This window comes from Leuresthes tenuis, unplaced genomic scaffold (assembly GCF_036924035.1).
Source record: "Leuresthes tenuis unplaced genomic scaffold, fLeuTen1.0.hap1 SCAF_22, whole genome shotgun sequence".
Taxonomy (NCBI): domain Eukaryota; kingdom Metazoa; phylum Chordata; class Actinopteri; order Atheriniformes; family Atherinopsidae; genus Leuresthes; species Leuresthes tenuis.
Window position 1 is genome coordinate 17,544,243 of NW_027325376.1, and position 24,213 is coordinate 17,568,455.

The following is a 24,213-nucleotide window of genomic DNA, read 5'->3' on the forward strand; positions in this document are numbered from 1 at the left end:
CTGAAAGGTCACGTGCCACACCAACCGTCTGAAAAACTACGCCGTGGCGATGTTTAAAAGAGTCACTGTAATAATAAGATGTTAATGTTTAAACCTTGAGCAGGGTATTGTTGTGTGTCTCTCAGGAGAATCCACGGTTTGAGGTTCGGAGGAATTTCAGAGGTGGCAGAACTTGAATCGCTCCTCCATGACTGTTAAGCACGAGACACAAACAGGGTGTACATAAGTTCATATGCTCTCACACACGCAGAGCCAGCAGATGAAAAGATGAAAGCTTCAGGGGCTTTTTGCAGGTTGGACTGGTCTCATGCCAGACAGAGGTTAGCAGAACCAGCCTTCCTTTGAAAAGCAGCTGACATATCCCTTGGGAAGAGTTGGGTTGCCCATCGAGTCAGCTGGTCGCTAGCAGTCATTGTGAGAGAAATTGGAGTCTGGTATTTTGCATGTCATAATGGTGTCTGTTTTTTTCTGAACAAGGGGTTGAAGAGGCAAAGGAATGGGAGAGAAAAGACAGCTTCTACTATAGCTATAGTTATACTATAGCTTCTACTATACTATATTTAGCAACACTTTCCGAATTGATTAACCTAAGTTGTCCTTCAAACATCCATTTTTTTTTTAATTTTAGGTGAAGGTCAAGAAAATGTTTTGCTGCTTCAAGCAAAAGAGCATTGTTTTGTCTTTGCTAGGTTGCCAAATTTGGATATATATGTGTGTTAGCAGAGGCTAAGTAAGGCAAGGAGATACAGGCTAGGTAAAAGCATTAGAAACAGTTAGCCTTCTACAAAACAAACAAACAAAAAAACTCTGTCTACCATCTCCAGATTTATCACTGTTTTCTAACCATGATGCTAAAAGGCATTAAACTCTTTACTGCTATTGATGGGAATTTTTAGATGCATGCAGCTAGCCAAGCATTTTGATAATCCCCATTTCCATCATTTAATGACTTTGTGGTCATGTTAGGGAACACTTGGAGTAAAGAAGATGCTATTTGTTAAAACCAGTTGTACACCAGCTACATTTCTATCCTGCTAACATAGCATCATAGCATGTCTTGATAGCATCTTAATATTTTTCATCATGATGGAATTATAATTTCTATATTGTTGCTCACACAGCTTTGCAACATGAATAAAAAAAAAACTTATTTTGGGCCCTTTTTTGTGTAATTTTGCATAGATATAGTTTACTCGTTATGAAAGAAGTCTTCCCAGTTTCTTGGCCCCGTCTTTGTCTGATCCCCTGCTTTGCAAACCTAAATGTTCTTGCTGTTTGTGTGTAAAATATGCAGCAGATGAATTTGATAGTTCCCTTAGAGGACGAGGCTAATCTTCTCTGCCTTTATGCTATGCTAAGCTAAACATGTCCAAGTTAAAGATGTACTAATAGCTCAAACATTGATTTAATATTCCCATTCAATGTTAATACTTGACTTGTATAAACTTGTATAAAGTCCTTGAAAATATCACAAGAGGTCATCTTATCATGTCCAACTCTGCTGAAGCTGCCTGACTGATGTGGATGTGGGCGCAAGTGGATATCATATTTTGTGTGTCAGTCTGTTAAATAGATGTATTTTGTGCATCTATAATTCAGTTGCCAAAATTACCAAAAGAGAAGACCAATAAGAAGTCCGCCTCAAAGTTTGATAACCTTTAGCATCGCGTTGTTCCTCATACAGAACCCAGAAACACACACAGGACTCTTGTGGATGTGTCTGAAGGGCTGGCTGTGACTTTGCACTTTTAGTCTAAAAGACTAAAGTCTATCTGCTGCGGAAGTCTTTACAGCAGCTATGGCAGGTACAAATAGGGCTGTTGGTCTGCCAGACGTAACTAATGCAGAAAAATGACAACATATACATCCCAAGCAGGCTTCAGTTCTATTGGCCTGGAGAATGTAGGGAACCCGAGTATGCAGTCAGCATAGCAGTAAATACAATACAAATCACAAATTTTATACATTTCCAGCTGCATAGAGATATATTTAAAGCCATCCAGACAGACTTTGGCATACTAGAGCAGATGACAAAATTAACATCACGTAGACCCACATGAACCCATGCGGACGTGCTGATGTGGAAAACACGATCTGGCCTTATGAGCCCGATTATACTCGCACTCAGGGACAACTGTAAGCACTGCAGAGGTGCAGCTAAATACTCTCCTACTGCATACGTGTGCAATAGATTAGCATCCACAGAAAGAGGTATTCTGTGCATGCTAACCGCAAATCAAGTCTACGGACAAGTCTTTGTTATAAGAACAAATCTGCAAGCACATGGACGCCTTCATGGAACCTGAAGTACACTCTCTGATGACAACATTCATGTCGAGCGGATGCTAATGGATTCCAGCATTCTCACAGATGCACAAAGTAGGAATAACACCCATTCAAGAAAGATCATGTCATATGTCTGAACAAACACCTGCCAGGATGTTTTTTTTTTCTGTTTATGTTGCTACTGACTCCAAGTTCCCTTTAAGAAAGCAGAGAAACATAATGCATATTGCTGTAAGGTTATATCATTAAATACTTTATATGCAGCATGATGTCACAGACGTTTACTGCAATCACCTTAAATGACTTTTTAGGTCTTTGTCATGTATAAGGACACCTTTAGAGGCAGACAGGTGGTCTTGCATAGAGTAAAAGGTCTGATTCCCTCAGGGGCCAGCTGCACGGCACATGATTCCGCTCATTATACTAGAAGGTGCTTGGGAAAAGAGAGTCAAGTAAATTGTTGCACGCAAAGTGTAGTAGAGGCATGGAAAGCCGAGCATTGCATTCTCTGCGGTGTGGAGAAACACAGATACCTCCCCTGGGCAGAGAAGGCAGTCCTCATCAATTATGCCACCCAGACTCGATAGAGGGGCTTAAATCTCTGCTTCTCTCTGTAATTGTCTGGTCTAACGTAGATGCCCCGAGGTTAAAAAACCGAATATCACTCTGAAAGGTGAGAGGGAGTTCAAGCTGGGTTTTAAGCATCCGCTTTCTGCAGGCTGAGACACAATTTGATTAACGCTTTTCAGGTCCTCCTGCATAAGTAAGAACAGCATAAAAATGCTCAGTCTCTTGTAAAAGCCAAAACACATTATAACGATTTAAATTTCAAATGGTCATTTTTAGTATTATTATCCTTATTAAATTACCAATGTAAAGGCACATTTTCAGTGTTGGTGTGGTCAAGGTAATAAAAATCTGTTTTCTATATTAAATCTAAATCTACTTACAGCTGTCTGACAGACAGAGAAGAATCTGAAGTAATGAAGTGAGTTTAAAAAAATGTGAGTGATGCATCAATATAGCCTTGCAATGCCAGTTAGGTTCAGTAGTTAAAAAAAAACAACTTTGTGTTTTTGAGCCTGCGAAACAATTATATGTTTTAGAGTACATTTCATGTTGTAAATAAAACAATACATATGATGTACTGCCAGGGGTGATGTATCTGATGCAGTTTCTTTTGATTTGAAAGAAGTATTGTAAGAAAATAAGAAATAAACAACGAAAATGAAGAAGTTGAACAGACACGTCTGTCTGCTCAACGCGACAGGTCTGAGATCAGTTTTCTAACTCAAACGGTTGCTGGATCACCTAACAACAGGCTCCAGATAAGCCTGAAAAGTCACCGCCTATTTGTAAACTTTGGTAAACTCTCTAAGACAGGATTGGCCAGAGCCATTGACGCAAAGCACTAATATCTTGCAAGAATTGGTCAAGACACCTGTCAAAAGATGTCAGTCAAGGGGATAAGCCAATCGCATTCCGTGTCTGAGTCTTTGTTCCTCCCGTTTGTTCGGTGACGCAGAGAGTCACGTGTTGTTTGTGCTGTGGCCTGTAGAGATGTGTAAAGTAGTAGAAGGGAGCGGATTGCTAACCGACCTAGCCGGATCCTCCCGATTACAGACGCACGGCTCAGCGTGGTCATGTTGTTTACGGTAGGCTTCATTTCGAGAAAAAAGCCCGCACTGGAATACCTACCTCGCTGCTAAAAGGGCAAAGGGACTCGTTTTTTGAGGCGGAGTAACAAAGCCGGTCTGGGAGGATTGCATATCTGAGCGTCAACGTTAGCTGGCCTAGCCGGACTCGGGAGCTCGTCTCCCAAAACAAGAATGGGGTCTAGGTCTGCTCGGATTAGCTTGCAAGTAAAGTGACCTTTGATTGTATTCTCTGATGGCAAATTTCACGAATTACCAGGAAGGTAAGGCAGCGATGTTGATGGTGGAGACCCAGCAGAGGGACGTGGGGACGAAACCTGCGGCCGCCAACGCGAACGGAGACGGCTTGGTCGGGGAACCCCCTTCCCCGTTAATTAATATCAGCGGCGGCGGAGGGGGAAGCTCGCGCTTCCACCAACATTTGCCACCCTCCAACCACCTCCACCATCACAACCTCAGCCACCATCAGTCACCAAAGGATCAACAGCAGCACCATCACTACCAGCTGGCTCCACAGCAGCATCTTTCCGGGGAAAACGTCGCTGAGTCCCCGGGCAGGAAAGCCGCCTCCTCCTCTCTCAGCCAGGTACACACCGCCGAGGACCCCGCCGCTTCCTCTACCGCTAGCAGCAGCAGCAGCAGCCATGTATACGCGTCTGTGAACGTCGCAAATACCTCGGACGTTGTTGATGATATTCGCAAATGTGGCTATTTAAGAAAGCAAAAACATGGACACAAGAGGTTTTTCGTGCTCCGGGCTGCCAGCCACCTCGGGCCGAGCCGCCTGGAGTACTACGACAGCGAGAAGAAATTCAGGAACAGCCTGCGCACTGCTGCCGCAGCTGCCGCCACCGGCGGAGCGGTCGCCCCTTCTCCCCCGAAAAGGGTTATTTACCTCTACCAGTGCTTCACGGTAAACAAAAGGGCGGACTCCAAAAACAAACACCTTATTGCCCTTTACACTAAGGACGAATACTTTGCTATCGTGGCTGAAAATGAGCAGGAGCAGGAGGACTGGTATGTGGCTGTTAGTGAGCTGATGAGTGAGGGGAAAAGAGGGCATTTGGATTCTGATGATTTAGATGATGGATATGGTACAGTCACCCCTGGTACTGTGTTTAAGGAGGTGTGGCAGGTTAATGTAAAACCTAAAGGACTGGGTCAAACTAAAAACCTCACTGGTGTTTACCGACTCTGCCTCTCAACCAAAACTATTCACCTCGTTAAGTTGAACTCTGAAACCCCCTGTGTTAACCTTCAGCTGATGAATATTAGGCGTTGTGGACATTCGGAAAGCTTCTTTTTCATTGAGGTGGGTCGCTCCTCCTCTATTGGTCCTGGGGAAATATGGATGCAGGTGGACGATTCTGTCGTGGCCCAAAACATGCACGAGACCATCCTGGAGACTATGAAAGCCCTGAAAGCTTTTGCTGAGTTTCGGCCAAGGAGCAAAAGCCAATCCTCAGGTTCCAATCCCATGTCATTTATCACAACACGGCGCCACTTGGGCAACCTGCCGCCAAGTCAGACTGGGCTGCAGCGACGTTCGAGGACAGAGTCTGTGGTTGGGACGCCGCCCTCAAGTAAAAGCTCTGGGGCGAGTGGCTATCGCTTCCGTACATCCAGCGAAGGCGAGGGGACAATGAACCGGCCGTTCCGCTCTGCCACAGGAAGTCTGGTGCACCTTAACTCTGCACGCGCTCACCATGGTCGTCAGGATGGGGCTGGCGGCAGCAGTGGGAGTGGTGTAGCCACAGGAAATGCTGGCACAAGCACCGGCAGCGGCCGCTATGTCAGAGCCATCGCCGGGACGTCCTCCGCCTATCACGCCCGTTCCGCCTCGCTGCCAGTTTCCCACTTCCCCTCCACCACCAGTCCAGTGAGCGTCTCCTCCAGCAGTGGCCACGGCTCCGTCTCAGATACACTCACCCGCCCATCGAGTGCATCAATTTGTGGCTCCCCATCTGACGGTGGCTTCAACTCCTCGGATGAGTACGGCTCCAGCCCTGGTGACTTCAGGTACTTCAGAGTGAGGAGTAACACACCAGACTCACTGGGCAACACCCCACCAATCAGAGAGGAGAACTGCCTAAATGATTACATGGCCATGGGCTGGAACCGGGAAGTCTTTGGCACGAGTGTGGGCTCTGGTAGCAACAGCGGTGGTGACACACCACGCGACGAGAGCACATCAACGACAGAGGATGAACGCTTTTCATCGTCATCACTGCGGAGGAGGACGCACTCTTTTTCCAGACCTGCTGGTGGTGCAACAGGAGGCTCGGGAGTGGCAGTTTATCAGAAAATGACTCAGACCAACTTCTCATTAGATCAGGGTTCAGATTTGGTGTTACCATTTGGCAGTGGGCTGCTCCGCGGTGGGCCGTCCTCTTCCACCTCCTCGCTTCGCTCTGACTACAGCTCCTGTTCTGAGCACAGCCAGCAGAGCCGTCCCTCCACGCTCTCCCGGACGGAGGCCGGTGCCGAGCGCCCTCCCCTTTCCTCCTCCTCCTCTTCTGCCAAGGAAGACAGCGGCTACATGCCTATGATGTGTGGCGTCGCTGCGTCGCCACGGGACACTCCCCCTGACTACATGCCTATGCAACCCAGTTCTCATCACCATCACATCTCTCACTCTCCTCAGCTCCACAGCCCGGCTTTAGGTACCCGCTCAGCCCACCACCCTCAGCTCCAGGCTCAAGCCTCTACAGACTCTCATGGCTACATGATGATGCTCCCAGGGGCCAGCGGCAGCTCCCCTTCCCCAGTTCAGGCCTCTCCCAGCCCTCACAGTAGTTCTGGCACAGCTGGTGTGTGTAGGAGTGACAGCATAGCAGAAAGACCTGAGAATGGGGAATATATGGACATGTCCTACAGCAGCAGTGGTGGGTGCAAGCTCTTAAATGAAGGGAACAGTGGCTATTACACATCTGCCACACCTGAGGGAACCCTCAAGTCTTACAGCCCTTATTTTTCCCTCCCTCGCTCCTACAAGACACCCACCAGAGAGAAGGATGAGAAAGAGGATGGAGAATATGTACCTATGAGTTCTCCTGCTAAGCCAGTATATTCATCAGTTGCAACAGCTTCAATGTCAATACCAGAAAAGAGGAGTGGGGGAGGAAGTAGCACCTCCACTCCCTCTCACCCACCTCCGCCTTATGGAGCTCATCATACGACAGCAGCAATGACTGACAGGCGTGTCGTGAGGCCCAACAGGCTTCCTCTAGGAAGGAGGAGTTTTCATGGTCCACTCCGGGTTAGTGAACCCTCTACAGCGTCTGCAGGCACCTCAACTTCAGTCCCAGCCACTGGAAGCTCATCTGAAGGGCCTTCCAGTCCTGGAGAATATATTAATATCGAGTTTGGTGATCACTTCCCTCACCAACAGCAGCCCCCTGCCTATCCACTCTCTACCCAAGATGAAGCACCTTCCCTGGGATCCAGAGACCATCGCTGCTCCCCTCCCCAGCCCCAGGACTACATGAGCGTGGAGGTGGGAGCAGACCAGCAGGACTCGGCTGGATGTTTGGGTAAGAATCAGTCACCCAGGCCCAGCCTTGTTGCACCCTGGAACCCGCCCAGCTATATCCGACCCCTGGTCAGCAATCCTGGGGTGCTGGCTTCCCCTGGAGTCCAGGCAGGAGGTCACTGGAGGTCAGTAGGAGATGATTACACGGACATGACATTTAACCTCAGCAGAGGTGAGAAGTCGCAGACGAGCCCAACAGCCATGCTGCAACATCTCTGTGTGATAGAAGGGCATTACAGCCACATCCCCGCCACATCCTCCCCATCCATTTCTCCTCCTCTCCCTCCATCAAGTCCGGGCAGGGCACCGACACACCAACCGGAGCCCAAGGTGGTACGAGCAGACCCCCAAGGCAGGAGGAGACACAGCTCAGAGACATTCTCCTCCACCTCCTCTAATTCAACTCCCTCTGGAGGAGGACTTGGCCCTTCATCCTCAGCCACCCACCCCTTGTTGGCTAACCCAACAGCCCCCAACGGATCTTGCCTAACGGAGGGACAGGCTTCCAGATGGGCCAGCTCAGCATCGTTCGACAGTGTGTGGATGTCTGTGCAGGGTGTAGGAGCTTCACCGGCTCATCACTCCCAAGCAAGAGACCCAGAAATGAGCATGGTGTCTGCATCCCCCTCTTCCTCCTCCTCCTCAGGGGCTGGAGCCAGCAGAATGTGCAGGAACATGTCTGTTGGCTACCAGAACGGCCTCAACTACATTGCCTTGGAGCTGAGGGAAGATGGGAGTAATATGGGAGCCGTGACGTCTGGGCCTGGTAGCAGCAGTGGGAGCACGTCGGCGACAGTGGGGATGGTGCCTCTGCCAGAGAACGGAGCCTACGCCAGTATAGATTTCACCAAATCAGATGGAGTCACTACAACAACCAAGGGTGAGTAAGAACAAGTATAAGTTTTACTTTGTCAGGTTTCGATATGCCACTGACAGTTCAGTGATGCTCAGCTTCTCTGGGCTGCCGGATCTATTCTACCTTCACTGAGGAAAACCTTTAGCTGAGTTAAAGCAGCCCGTCGGCCTATGTGCATTAGATCCAGCTACACTGTGTGAGTAAAAGGGAAAAAATGTGTGTGATATTTATTCCTTCTCTGAAATCCAAAATAACCCTGAGTGCTGTGTGTTATTATTAGTCACTTTATATCAATTTGCAGCTCCTCTTGTGCATCTATCATGAATCGAGTCTCTGTGATCTTGACAAGGGCTGAGACACTCGAAGCAGCCAGCTGTTGTCTTTGAAGGCATCTGTCCAGGGAACTGAAGTGGAGTCTGTAACAGTGCTGGTGCAGGAAGTGGCACCAATATGTGGTTGATCTTGAGGTCTGTGTATGTTGAGTGCCAACAGTCTGGTAGACGATTTGTTTTTCTGAATGAATGGAGGTTTATCTTAGGTCAGCTGCAGTCTGAATCACCCAAAAAAAGACTTGCTGGCGGCGGCGTCTCTCTGTGCCTGTCTGTGCACATGCTGCTGTTTTGTTTGTCAGCATGTATGCAGAGTGCACTAATGTGTGGGTGTTTGTGTGTTTAAACCCTTTTGTCTGCTGTAGGCCTGTCACTTGAGACACATTTCTGGGTACTGGAAACATGTTTATTTATATTAGACATGGAAGGATCCTATGAAGGCAAAACACACAGCACATAACAGTGTAGTGACGTGGTATTCATTTAGCTCAACTCAGACTTAATTTAAGTTGAGTTAGTTTCACCATTGCAAGAACTTGCCTCTGTTAGTCTGTAATGTGTCAAGTTGTAGTGATAGAATAGATGTAATAACAAGGAGTAGCAGCAACTGTTTAGATTTGAGAAGCTGTACGTGTGAAGTTTTTAGTGGGTTTTTTGTGGCTGTGACCGGCTCAGTCTTGCGTGATTTACAGTTGTAGCTGCCTCAACTTGTGTCACTCCAGTAGGATAAAAAAAGAAAGTTACGGAATGTTTCCAAAAGCTTGCAAACCTTCATCTGCATGGAGAAATGTCAGGTAATAGGACGATTACTTTATTGCTTTATTCCAAACGGTCATCTTCCTATTTCCTGCAGGTTTTGATTCTGTTTTGGTTGAGCATAGCAGCAGGTATCTCAACACATTCCGTGGGCTTTTTCTCTGTTAGGATCTGCTAATGTGGAACATCTGTTGATCTCCAGCGACCGGCTTCTGATGCTAATGATGACTCGGGTGTATCTTTTCCCCCACCTAATTGCAGAGAAAAGCCACTCTCTCTTGTGGTGGAATTCATGTGGTCTTTTTGCCTTCTTCTTTCAACACGAGCAACAAATCGTAGTTCGATCTTCTGCTTCCTGTTCTGGATCTCGCTCTGTCCAAAAAGATTAACGATCTATTCGTCAATCTCCACTCTGTTCATGTGTAAGAGGCACCAGAGCAGGTCACATCAGCTGGTTGGTTGTTAGCTAGGTTTTATCATGCTTGGGGGGGATGAAGCAGGAGGAGGAGGATAATTGAAGATGAACTGTTCAAAAGTGAGAAAACTCGAACTTGTGGCTCACCCTTCCCTTCTTTGTTAGGCCTTATCTCAGTGTTCAGTTAATGGCAGGCCATATAACACCCTGATGCTAATTCTCACACGATGCTGCCGGCTTTTACGTCCCACCTGGAACGCCATTGAAACATTAGCGTATAATATAGCGTTGCATTTGTTTTGACTGCTGCATCAGGGTAAACCCGTCTTCACCTGCACAAGGTGCGGCCGGGCAGGAAGGCAAACTGTTCCTTTTAGTTTAGAAAAGCTGTGGATTTTATCACTGCCCGTGTGCGTTTGCCTGAATGTGAGTCAGAACTCTCAACTGATTCGTTTTTCATGGTGCTGCGTGTGATGTCACCGCGGAATCTGTGCTGAGAGAGATCAGCTCAGGTCGCTCAGACAAATCCCGTCATTTGTGTTCAGCCATCTGTACGTTTGTGCTTTAGTTTCCCGTCACCGGCAGCGGGTTCATTAAGCAATGGCTGGTGTAGTTTAAGGTTAACGGTAAGAAATGTATAATCATGCTCACACACACACACACACACAGAAGAAATAATCCTGTGTATGTTGGCTTGTTTACAGTCTGCGCTTTGCATTTAGGTAGGTGTGAGTGTTAGTATGCGTTGAGTCATGGCGGGCGGCCTTTGATGTGGTTCTGTAATTGCAGCGGCAGCGTGTCATGGCACAAATTGGGGCTGAGAGGAAACGCATCATCATCACTTAGGAATGCGCTTCCTCTCAGCTGCAGTGATGAACAGATAGGCACACCTGGAATCTTTGACCCAGAGGAGCCGGAGAGGGAGGGAAGGAGGTGAAGGCTGTGTTTCCACCCAGCTGCCAGGAGCGTTTTGTTTTCATCTATGAATATTGGATAAAGCACAAACGCATAAAGCACATCAGCTGGGGTTATAGGAAGTAATCGCACGTCAATGTGAAAAAAGCCAGAAAATGTACTTAAACTTTGAAGAAGTTAAATCACTTTCACATTGAGGCTGGAAGCAACGGACCAGACCCTCTGAGTTGGTAATCTGCTCATCATTTTATAAGTCAATGAGGTAAACATTTGGCAGTCAAATAATCAGAAAATACTGAAAGTTGCACATTACAGTTTCTTTTTTTTTTCTTTTTTAAGTGAAATGTGCTTTAATTTTTCGTGCTTAGACATCTGCTCCCCCAAAAACCGTAATGTCGTGTTTCTTCTTTGTTATGACGGAGGATTAAATAATTTTTCTAATCAAGAGCCACAATATTTAGTTGATTCATCGGTGAGTTGCTGGGTAACCGTTAAAGGAAGTTAGCACAGCAGAGACTATCATTTTCTGCTCGTCTTGCCTCTCAAATAATGTGGATTGGTTTAAATGCGGGTTGTATATCAAATCCATTCAAGTTTTTGATCTTCGAAGTAAAAAAAAAAAAAAGAACCGAGAATAGCTGTTGCATAGTTTTCTCACACAATGTTAGCATACCCACATGCGTTAACAGCCAGCTCAAAACGCACTCGCATATTTATATTATTCACAATTTAGAATAGTGGAATCTACTTTGTTAGAGCTAGAACTAGATAATGGGGACTTTTTGTCAGACCCGTTTCAGCAATTGGAAAAAAAAAATGTGAGACTATTAGATAAACTAGCAAAAGTCCAAATGAAAATGTAGCAAACGAGACTCCAGTGGGCCTAGCTGGTCTGTACATGCTCCAAAGTCCCATCTTTTTTTCTTTTTTTTTCTGCAAAAACTGTAAAGCACAAGTTTATATTATTGCAGCCAATTTCCTAGTAAAGCCGTCCACATTTTTTCTGGGGGTTTTCTTTGTTTTGCTTTTGGCCAGACAGCCACACACCTCAGAAATGGAAAATATCTTCCCATAGGGACTACAAATCAACTCGTGGTCACTCAAAGCATTTCCAGACCGTTACTTAAAGCATTTCCAGGCCGCCGCTCTGCTCTAATAAAATGCTCATCTGACATGTGCTCCTGTAGTGTTTTATGGTGGTTATTGCTCAGACAGAAGAATGCAGTCGGAGCCCCCACTCGGATCATATCTGTCAGATGGCCAACGGTTTAAATCGGGTCCTGAGAAAGATGTGGAGTTAAACCACGCAGAGAGTCGGTTGGTTTTTCGATGTCAGTGATAGTGATAGGACAGGAACCTGCCCTTTTACCCCCTCCCCTCGCGTTTCGGGCAAGCGACTACGGGGGGGGGCGGTGAAGGGTTAGCCGAGGTGTGAGGCAGGTTTATCACACAGGAAGCGAGCACGGTAATAAGATGTATGAGAAGATGGTACGAGGCTGCCCTTTTCCTCTGCCATTCCCAACTCTACGGCAAGGCCCTTCTATATTTACAAGTCTATTTCCAGACTGACATGAATTTATGGGCTGGTCTGAGGCATGTGCTGCTCGTAACAGGACCCCCCCTTTCACCGTGTGTGTGCGTATGTTGCATGCAGCAGTCACTTTGCCTCTTAAATAGCCAGATATGTTTGCACACAGATGTTAGAATTATTAACCATTAGGCTTGCACACAAAGTAATTTTGGGTTTACGCCCCCATTCTAACTGTCAGAGGAAAGTTTTTGTGGCTCTCTGACCCCCCCCCCACACACACACACCCCCCCGTACTGGATTGCTTTATTAGACCAAGTCTGACTGTGTGCAAATGTGTATTTAAAGCATTTGAACTCGCATCGTTCATTGTTATATTGTCACGTTATCTGGACAAATGATTTTCTTTACTTTTTGCAATCTGTCTGCATTCCTTTTAATTAAAGTTTTGCTATTTGTCTCACTTTCAGACCTTTGAAATGTAATGTGAGGATTACATAGCAACTGCATGATAAACTAAATGTGTGAATCTTCGCTGCAGCAAAAGATTATTTAGACAGATGAGTATTCTGTCGATTATTTTATTTATTTTTTCATCAATTAATCAAGTAATCAGATTAGAGAGAAGACCGGTGTCTTAACATGAACTATTTAATGGTTATTTTTCAGAAAATGCAACAAATTTAAGTATTGATCTGCATGTCAAAAGCACAAAACCAACTAGTTAATTTAAGTGAAGAAATACGAGACATAAATTTTAAAAGTGGCCCAGCCTGCCCAGCCTAAGCTTCAGTTTACTTACTTTCACTACTAGCGCCCTTCTTAGCTAACAAGCCTGTTGATTTCCATTAAAATGCTAACGTGAAATGTTTCCTCGTGTTTGTTCCGCTCACTGGACTCGATATATGAACTCTCTGTTTCTGCTGAGATATTGACGCTGTGCTATCATGGTAAGCTAACTCGGACACACTGTACAGTATTTTCCCCTTCCTTTTGCTTTAAATCATCCCAAACTTAAGGCCTTTTTCATCTTTTTCTCAGATTTTGCTCCTACAGTCACAGTTTTCTACAGTCACCAAATCAAGCTCGCTACGAACAACAGCACACGCGCACGTGCGACAGTAATAATTGTCCGTGTGGAAACAGGGTGACCACTTAGCAGGACATATTTGTGTGGATTAAACGACACATAGAAGCAAATAATTTGCATTGATTGTTTATGTAATCAAGTTTTTCGAGGAATCATTTCTGCGCTAATTACATTTGACCTCTGAACGAGGCAATTCAATGTCTTGCATTCTCAAAATACTATATAATCACTTATAGTAGTGCTGGATGATATACCTGTTTTTTGTATGGTGTGCCTCAGTCATATTTTATATTGTTTACCACCAGAAGTGCCTTCATGGCATAATCAACTCAAACACAGGCTGGCAACGCAAATCTATTTATATATTTACAACTGCAGAGGGGCATGCTGGGTATCGCTAACTAGCTAGCTGCGTAACATAACAGCCTGTTAACCACTGGGAAAGGCTTCAGTAGAATAAAGAAGAGAAAACTGAGATGGAGGCAGAAGAAAAAGATGTAAGAAATGTACACAAAGAACTTGTGGTATGTCAGTAGTTTCTCACGTCGGGTTGCTGTCGGAGGGCTTTTTAGACGCTCCATAGAATTTTGGAGATGGATTCTCCCTCGAGTCATGATCCCTCCACATTGACGTGTTGTTGTGAAAGTGTGTGTTATGGAGGAGTGAGGATGAAAAATTTGAAGAAATGTTCAAGTTAGCCATTGTTTATTGGGAAATGGTTAAAATGTACAACGACAAAAGAACAGCGCTACAGATTTTTGGTTGGATCACCAAGCAGCTACTTTTTCAGTATTAAATGCGAGCAAATAACGAAGCCTCCTCGATTCTTGGTTGATGAATTGAGTTGGATGTGTTTATTGAGGTTGCACAGCTGGTTCAGCTTGCAGGGTTCCATGTTTGCGACTATGCTTTACACACTACGTGCATTTTGTTTAATTTGTGCTTTCTGGTAAGTAATGGAGTTTTTTAGCACTTCCTGCTAAGCTTCATCTTTCTCTGCCACATTGTCCCGCATCACAGTAGCATTACGGAGCAAAAGTATGACGATTACTTCTTCTTTTTGAGTCTTTATTGGCAGTTTGGTACGGCGTGAAAATTTATCTGCGCAACTTTATTTTTCTGCTGACGCCAGAAAATCTGCTATTAATGGAAACTTTAATGTAACGCAGGCAGAAAACTCATGATTGTGTTCTTCTGCATGCAGTTGTCCACGCCCACAAGGACATAGAATAAAAAAAAAAAAAAAGAAATTCCACACCTCTAGGTTTAACCCTTTCCATTTGATACTTACAGATTGCTACATCAATCTTTAGGAGAAGTATTATTTTTAAAGAGGGTTCACTCTTGTTCATTGGGCAGATTTAAACCCATTCACGTTTTTGGATGATAACTCCACTCACTCCTCTTTTATTTCAGTCATAAAGCAGTTTCCAAACGCTGCTTTCTGTTCTTCGATCTGCTCTTAAAAGGTTGTAGCCTCAGCTGTTATGCCAGTCCATATTGGGTCAACATGTTACGCTGGCTGCTCGCTCCCATGATGCCTTTCATCTGTTGTCCCAGCTGGTTAAATGGGGTTTAGGGAGGACAGAGACAGGCGTTGGGTCGGGGGGGGGGGGCACAGGGACTGAGAGAGAGAGACGAGTGCCGGGGCTGAGCCCACCTGCCTGTGTTGCAGTGACACAACAAGCTGTTGGCTAATGCAGGTGTGTGGCAAACTGTTTTTTAAAACCCAATTCTCCAGCGACTGTGTCTGCGTGTGCAAGTAGGCCGCCAGAGGTCATCTCCGGTCAGTCTGGCCCGTGTCCTGAGAGCGTTGTTTTGATCAAAGTCCACGTCTGGACTGCTGAGAAACCCAGAGACCTCAGACTGTCTCTCTTGCACGCACCCACATTGAAATCCAAGTTTGTTTTATTGTCATAACCATAATTAAGCCCAGTTTTGCCAAGGCTTGTTGTTTGGGATGTAAATGTATAATGATGCAAAATGTTAAGAAAACAGACAACGGGCTTTCACATAACTACGTTTTTCACCAGTGGGAGGCAAAGTGTCTGTGGGCCAAATGTGGCCCTCCACTAAAATTATGTAGCCTCCTGAGAAGCTGTTGTTTTTCCTTTTTATAGTTTGCATCAGAACTTGAGCCGAATTTCTTTAGATCGTTGCCATGAAGGCATAACTGCAGCAGTTTAAAAAAAAACAAACAAAAAGAATGATGGAGCATACACCCCATTATGGGGAGAAAGAGCAGCAGACCAGCCTTATGTTTACTCTGATGTCGAGGCGAAAGACAGAACCAATGTGAACTCAAACCAGGTTTTAGTTCACATTGGTTAATCTTTACACATCTAGGAAATACCATGATAAAACAGCAAGGTTTATAGAACTGTTTTTTTTTTGTGCCTTGAACAGAAATAAAATGTCTCTCTACACGCTGCATATCACTACTCATGCAAACGAATATCCCCTCTTTTTTTCCAAATGCAAACGGGTTTGGATTTACGCGATCAACCGTAACATTATGACCACCCGCCTTTTATTGAGAGGGTTCTTCCCACATGCTAATGGAGTGGACACGGAACACCTGGGGGTGTCCTGAAGTGTCTGGAATTGGAATGTTGGCCATTGTTTTGGTCCTGTGGGTTTTTTCAGATTGGGATTTGAGAACTTTGGATCAGCAGATGAACATGTCCAAATCTTTGTTGCGTTCTTCCACACAAAAACCTATTCATTGTACAATTGGATAATGGGTACGTTGGCAGAAGCTGGTCTATTTTCTCTGCGGTGGTCTACGTCCACCAGTTAAATGTCCAGGTTCTTTTTGTCCATGTATTCTGCCTGTTGGTGTCTGTCAGTAGTAATGCCCAGTGGGTTAAGTGCTTTTTCCTCTCTGTGGCTTCACCACACTGTTTTTAGTCTTTGCTGAGTCTGTGCACTGTCTCTCCTCCTCTCTGTGCTGTGTACTCCTGTCTTTCCATCAATGTGTTCATCCATCCCACTCCCCTCATGGCTAACAAACAGAGGAGCAACATTCCAGCAATGCCCCCCTGTCAAAGCATCTGTATTGTGGCGTGCTGCACACATTGTTGTGTCAGACAAAGCCTACCTCTGAGTAAAATAACCCATCTGGAGGGCGGCCATGGCCTGGGTCATTCGGGGCCACTCAACAGCAGCCGACCTGAGGCCTGGCCTTGATAGCAGGACTGGAAACAGACTTTATGTTCAGACTCCAAAGTTTGCTGGCCATACTCACTTATTTAACAAACACATTTTTTTTTTCTGCTGCTTCCCTGAACGTCTGCCAGACAGTAACTGTCCATAACTCTCAATTTGACTGATTATAAGCTTGTTTCCATAATTCTTTGATGTTACAGCTGTCGTCAGTAACTTCAGTGAACACACACTGTGTGTGCTTTTATTTGTTTAATAGTCAATACGGGGACCAGCAGCTGACAGAACACCAGCTTGTGGGGGACCTGCTGTATATGTGGGGACACAAGGTTTTTTTTGGTTAGGGTGAGAAAGCAAAATTCTGACTGATTATGCTATTGTATTCTATTGGTTGGGCTTAAGGGTTAGGCATTCAGTTATGATGGTTCAAAGGTGATAGGAAAAAAGAAGGTCAGTCCCCACTAAGAATTGAAACAAATGTTTGTTTGTCTGTGACTGGCCACAGTAGCTGCCACTTTTCTGAATGCTAGTTTATATACCTGTTAGAGCTTTTATATGTCATCACACATATGAACTGATGCCATTTTAATTAGGGACATCATGTCTTTGGCTGGTCCATAAAGACATCTAAATTAAATCTGCTAGTGGCAAAATTCCAGTTTCATACATACATGATTTATTGATTTTTATCTCAAATGTTGTATTGGGGGTATGTGTGTATATATATATATATATATATATATATTATTTATGTTTTTCCTTAAGTAGGACTGTGTAAAGTGCTTAGGATTCATCAGTGGCATTCTACACAGGTCAGAGCACTCTCAGTTTGGAGAATCTGGAAGGAATTCTACCAGAAGAGCTAAGCTCACCACTCAGAAGGGGGCCACTGATCCATGCATTTTCATCTTCTAAACCAACTCATACTTTAAAAAAAACCTCATAGCAGTTTGTGTAAATGCTATCTCTATAAAGGGATTTTTACACCGCATCAGGCAGTTGTTTACTTTGTCACTATTTTCTCAATTGTATTTCTCAATGTTTTATGTCAACATCTTCCAAAACAAGTTGGAAAATATCACCTTATCAGATATCTATCTTTTTTTTTGTTGTTTTAAAGCAATATTTTAAGTTTTGACCTTTTTTTTTACCTTCATTCGGTTTATCTCTAGTTCTGCTCCAGTAATGACCTTTTGACATATTTGTTTGATCTTGTTTTGTTTGTCATTCGTTTTAGTCTTTGAGTATTTGTACCAATAGAAGCAATGTACTGGAAATAGACTGGTATCATCTTTCTGTGACTTCCAAAGGCCTTTGAGGATGGATTGCTGACTAATGGTCTCTTTCTTTCTTTAAATTTCCCTCTCAGACTGAGCAGCAGAGGTCCAGCATGTGCCGCCTCCTCCTCCTCATCTCTCTTCTCGGAGCGCTGGACTCTTCCTGGAACCTCAACCCCCCCCCCACCCACACCAATGACCTCTTACCTTCCCTCACACTGAGAAGCTGCTCCCCTCTGGATGCAGACTGCAACATTATAACGTGACAGAAAACGCTTGCAGCTTTTTCTTAGTGTTTTTCATTGTTTAATTTAGTTGTTTTTATGCATATCTTGTCTTGTTAATCATTTCCTCCCCTCTCACAGTGGACGCTGCCAATGTGTGCTGCTTTTCCCCCTCCTCTAGTTCAACACATTTATTCAGCAGGCAGTGGTCATTGAACTTTGACTGATGGGCATCAACACAATGCAGGAAGTTGTTTTTCCTTTAACCAGTCCTCCAATGCGGTATTTTAAAAAAAGAAAAAGGGAAGTTGGAATTCTAAGCAAAGGCATTATGGTACAGACTTGGAAACTTTTATGCTGCGTTGACCTTAAAAATATTATTTTAAGTCATCTACCATCATAATTTTTTACCCTATGCATAATCCATCCTAACAATTGTTTGATTATGAACGATTTTGTGGTAGAAATACGTTATATTTTTTTAGATTTTTCTTTACCTCATTTCTCTTTTCCCCCTTAAATGGTACAAGCTTGTGGCTGGGTCCATTTTAGCTTCACAGTGGCATTGCACAATTATCATGCTTTTCTTTCCCCAGGTATGAAACCGTACAGATACCCTTTTGGATTACCATTTTACATGTCGGCAGTCAAATAGTAATCCAATTTGCTGCTTGTCAGCAGCTAAATGGCACCAGTTACCTCAGTGAGAAACATTCAATATGGCTGAGTAACACAACTGTGGTACTGCACCAGTATCGGTGCACTGATGCAACGGGAAACCATAAAGCATTACTGTGTTAATTTTACTTACTGCGTATTATTTATTTGTTACGATAGGTACAAACGTTCCGGTACATTTCTTTGCTTCCCTGACTGATGCTAGTCAGCAGGGTGGGGAAATAACGCAGTGAGCAGGCGGCTACCCTTGAAAGCCACAGCTGAGAAGGTTGAGCCCACTCTCATATCTGAGAGGGGGGTGTGCCCAGCAGATATGCCTGTCAGTTCTTAGGCTGATGCTGACTTAAACACACTTCTTGCGCAGAATTATACGTTGTAGTTCCAATGCTGTTCTTGTGTGTGTAACACTTAAACCTCTAAAAGCAGCTACCGTCAGAGTACTGCTCAGAATTGCGACCCTGAAAAGTCGTTTCCTGTCTCTGTGTCACATGTTGTTTTTGACCGGCAGCAGCCTGTTAATTCCAATGGGAGACATGGAAAAATTCTTATCATTAAGTAAATATGACCCTGATATAACCCAGATACATGCAGATTTCAACATTCACGCATTGTCCCACTTACTTCTACTGTCATAGGTCCTGTTGGGTTCCTTTAAACTGCACCATTTTATGCTGTTAAAGCAGCCTAAAATGTTGGTATAGTGGTTCTTTGCTTTCAATGAGTTATAGGAGAGATATTTCTTTGAGAAATGGTTGTACGCAACAGTTTGAAAAGCAGCTAATTAGTTGCTTTGTGTGCACATGATACAACGTCTCAGTTAGCTGTGTTTCCCCAGTTTTCAGTCTCTTTGTTTGGCTAAGCTACCTTTGCCACTGGCGCATGTTGGCTATAGGTTGAAAGAGCATACATTAGAGGAAAAAAGCAGGAAAAAAAAAGGAAAAGATGGTGGATAGGAGTTATTTTCCCACTCTGCTGCTCACCGTTTTAGCTCGGTTTTCTGCACAAAGCGCTGTTGAGTCGATGGAAGTAAATGTGTTATTATTTTTCAGTTTTACTACATGCGGTCTGAAGAACAGTTCAGGTTAGCGAGCGAGAGTGGCGGCGGCGGTGACACAAACGCAGACATCCGCACGCGGCGCTGCGGGAGGTAAAAGCACAAAGTACAGGCATTGACACTGTGATGCACGTGTGCGATAAACGCGCATTAAATGCAAGTGAATGGTGTTGTGTACCTTGTGGGCAGCGGCATTTCTGCACACATGCGCCTCGTGTCATGAAGGCACACGTCGGATACATGCCGACAAAACGCAGACGCACACAGCTCCTGTGGGTGGCTCCTTCATGCGCCCGTTTCGCCTCTTTGTCAGTCTTGATTACGTCTGGATTTTTCACACATGCTCGCAGGATGTTCGTCAGTGGCTCCGGGTGACGTAAAAGAGGTTCCAGTAACCTGAGCTGCAGCACGCTGGACATACTTACACCCATGGCAGCCTCACACACAGACGCACTTTTGCACGGCAGCGAGCACCCACATTAAACCCACTTTCACACACTGATACGTTATTATTTCTACTTTGTTTTCATTCAGTGAGACAGCCAGTGTAGTCTTCAGAATCTGTTTTTGTTTCGTGTTCACTCATTTAACAATTGTTTTGTCCTTTTATCAGCTCAAACTTTGTTTTTGTTTTTTTATTTTGGTAGTTCTAATTTGCTTGGGTAGGTGATGGCCTACTGCTCTCATTCTGTCATCACTGTTGGGGACGCAGAGTTGGAAGGGAGGGATGAGCTGAGGTATCTCCAGACTGTTCTGGTCTGGTTCAGAGAGCAGCAGGGGGCCGTTTTTTGTCACTGTCACTGAAGATCAGCTGCTGTGATCTCCAGGCAGTGATTGACCGCTCACACGATGCTGACGCAGAGAACTCTGCACACCTGGTACTCCACGTTCATTGGGATTTCAGGGCTTGCATCCATGTAGATTTTGAGGAAATTACTTTTCCAATCGGATAAAGCGGTTGCAAATAGTCTTAGATTTCACAGAAAATCCAGTTGAAAGAACTTTTCTGTTGCCGTGACCGTTTTCTTTTCCTGTTTAACACATCTGCTAAGTTCTTTAGCATGCTTGTCCTTAAACTTTCCCATTTTGCACAACTTTAAGAAACTTTTACTCGGGTTACAGTTAGACTCGCATTTAATTAGTATTTTCCACCATTTGAATTAGAAATGCATCGATTACAATTTTCTTTCTTCTTACTTATCAATTCTGATTGATTTTAAAAGGCCAATTTTGATTTCTTATTTTCTTTAAAAGAACTTTAACTGCTTTTAACGCTACGCCAGGCCCCAGAACCTTCTCACTTTGTCAAGAAAAAACAGACAAAAAAAGAAAAAAAGGGGGAGCAGACAGTAAACTGTACTGTCTGCTCCCCCTTTATGATCCCAATCCTGTTTCTCTTTTTTTTTATATACCTAAGAATGCAACATGCTTTTTAGTTGTTGCCAAACGGATGACGTTAATGGAGTTTTTTTCGCAGATTTCTGTACTAGCTAAGTTATAAAATGCTAACCGTGGATCTTATTTGCTCTGCGAAAATCCTCCAGATCCAAGATATACCAACCGGGAAAAGAAATGATAATAAGACGCGTTTGGTGCGTTTAATACTCGCCTGGTTGGCTGGTCTTCTGTTGCAGTCGGTGCGAACAATCGGTGCATCCTTAGTTTCAATGAGATATTTAATCCAAAAAAATGGTGGAAAATGCTGCGAAGTGACAGAAGTCACAAATGCCATGATGTTCGAAGTGAAGTTTAGCTCGAATTGTCAAATGAGTCGCCTTCACCGAGACTCAGTACGACCTTCGCCAAAACATTCCATAACAAAATCCCATCCATGAGCTGCTCTGGTAACAAAAATCCTCAAATTTTTTTTTCACCACCTCAGCTCTCCTTCCGGTAAATTCCAGTGATGACAGAAACAAGAAGGAAAGAGAAGTTAGTCATGTCAGGAGCTTATAAAACTTTTTTTTTAAATTTTTTTTTTAACGTGTGTGGAGGTAAAAATGGTTCCGAAACTAACACAAAAAACCTCCTCCGTCATCAAGTTCTGAGCTCCAGTGGGCAGACCCATGTTTTAAATGCTCTGAATTTCAAAGTAAAAGTCCAGCAAACTGCTGCTTAAAGATTTTAAGTCTGTGATGTGGCTTATGTGTACATTAAGAACAATTTGAGGTATTTTCCTTTGAGCCCTTTTCCTCCTTTGAACGAACAAAGATTTGATTACGAGAATATATTGTCCGCAGTGGCCTGAGACAAATGAAATGTTTTGTTTTATGTTTGCAAAATATTTTTGTGTATTTACTATGCTACAGCAACGTGTTGCGTTTGGGTTTTTAATGCAATGGCAAAATAAAAAATAAAAAAACAAAAAAAAAACGGTAGTGCTAGATTTTTGGGGGGATATTTGGAATAATCCCCCTTAATTTATTTGAAGCGTTATTCAGAAGTGTTCACATCTGATTGCCTTCATGTCGAACTTTATACCCTGTTTAAATCTTAGTCACAACTGAATTAATTTACGCAGGGAGTGTGTTTATTTTGGCAACAATTCAACCTCAAATCTGTCTTCAATGGTGTTTTTTTTTTCTTTTTTTTTTTCTTCTTAATGGATGAAGAAGTTAGAGAAATGAGACCTATATATCCTCACAGAAAAGACTAAGGGTACTGCATCATTATGCAAACTTTTGTTTCCTTTTTCTTCCAATATCTTGATTTCTTTTGTATTCTAGTTTACAGAGAAAGAAAAAAAATCATCTTATTCTTGGATTCTTGATCGTTTTGTTGTATCGGGGCTTCTCTGAAAACAAAGCGATACAAGGGTAGTTTTTTTTAAGTACATAGACATTTTGCAGTTATTTGTATAAAGAAATGGATTACAATCTGCCTAATGTTTATTTTTTTGTACCTATATTACAGTTAATTTGCTGCTGTGTAGTACAGTTAAAAGTCAGTGGCAAACTTGAGGATGAAGAATGATGGTCATTACCCTGCTATCAAGCGCAGGTCACTTTTTATTTAATTTTTTTTTCTTTCCTTCTTCCCAAACCACCCAGAATAATTTCAAAACCTCTGATTTTGGAGGATAGAAAGCAAATCCCCACTCTAACCTGCTTCCTGTGTTCTTGTTTTCAGAGCTGAATGCTGTTGTCTATTAGCTTTACAGGAAGGAGAGATTTAAAAAAAAAAAAAAGAATACTGTGGAGGCGTGTATCCTTCGTATGTGCATTATTTTTCAGCGACGTACAGCCTATGTAAGAAAAGAAGAAAAATCAGCTTAGAAAAAAAGCGAAAACTGTTGGAAATGGAAATCCTTCTTGTGTAAATAAGTTGTTGCTTTTTTCATGTTATGATCGGCGCCACGGATGGTGCCCCATCCCCTGTTCTGTTTTTTTTTTTTTTTCTTTTCCTCCCTCTCTTTCTTTCATGTGTTTTCTTGTTGAGGGAAAGGGGAGCAGGAGGGGTACTCGGAGGCGATTTGAGCATCGGCATAGTGTTTATATTTATCAAAACTTTTTTGCTTTCGATAGAGCTATTGCAATAAAAATGTGTTCATGTAATTATCTTTGTCTCAGTTGTCTTTCTTTTTCTTATATCTTGTTAACATGTCTATTTACAGAGTAACACACAATAATAACTACACAATAACTTCAAGCAACACTAGAGAAGTTTGTGAAACTTAAAATTATATGCATTGACTCGTTTTCATGTTCTCTGACTTTTCATGAACATTCAAGGGCCTGAAACTGCTTTGGGGCATGGAGATGAGCTGAGATACCACAGTTCACGACTTTAGTTTCCAGCACCATGCCACATTGTTTTAGGTTAATGGTCACAACATTTTTAAGTCCTACAGTTGTGGGAGGAGCAAAAAAAAATTAGAAAAGTTCTCTTGGTACTTTGTCAGTCAGTATGTTGAAGAACTAACTTTGAAATTAAATTACATTCGCGCTATTTTAAAATTGTGAATGAATTGTGACTGATGTGAAATTTTAGCGGTCAGATTGCCGTTAATTTTGCCTTAAATGCTGCTATTGTCGAACTTGACTTGTAATAGTCCCTACTATTCTGGAGCAGGCTTGTTCCTGAGGTGCTCATCATTTGTCGAATTAAAATTCAAGTAGAATAAAAATGGTTAGCGTATTACAGCTTTTGATAAAATGTTGATTGGGATGGGGCCTGTGCTATTTTACTAGAGTTGCGACTCCATTTCCAAGGAAGTACGGATTCTTGGTAAAATGTGAACAGAAAAATAACAGTTGTAAATAATTTAAACCCCGTTTCAAATAGGAACTTTAAGAAAGACGACATATCAAATTTTACAACAGAAATCACATTTTTTCAACATTCCATAAATGTTTTGAAAATAAAAAGACCAATTGCTGTAGTTCTGGAGTGTTGTGAAATGTTTTTTCCATTCTTCCTTGATTCAGAATTTCAGCTGCTCAATAGTTTAGGT

The 24,213-nt window shown here is 43.4% G+C and overlaps 1 protein-coding gene across 1 annotated transcript; it reads left to right on the forward strand.

Moving 5' to 3' along the window:
- Positions 1–3,836: 3,836 nt before the first annotated feature.
- On the forward strand, positions 3,837–23,314 carry LOC140281420 (insulin receptor substrate 2-A). The gene is made up of 2 exons (XM_072375846.1): positions 3,837–8,353; positions 17,897–23,314. Exons 1-2 carry the CDS (start codon positions 4,177–4,179, stop codon positions 17,899–17,901), a joined length of 4,182 nt encoding a protein of 1,393 aa, XP_072231947.1. The 5' UTR covers positions 3,837–4,176; the 3' UTR covers positions 17,902–23,314.
- Positions 23,315–24,213: the final 899 nt, after the last annotated feature.

Coding starts and splice junctions, on each gene's coding strand:
- LOC140281420 (XM_072375846.1), top strand. CDS start 4,177: ATGGCAAATTTCACGAATTACCAGGAAGGTAAGGCAGCGATGTTGATG.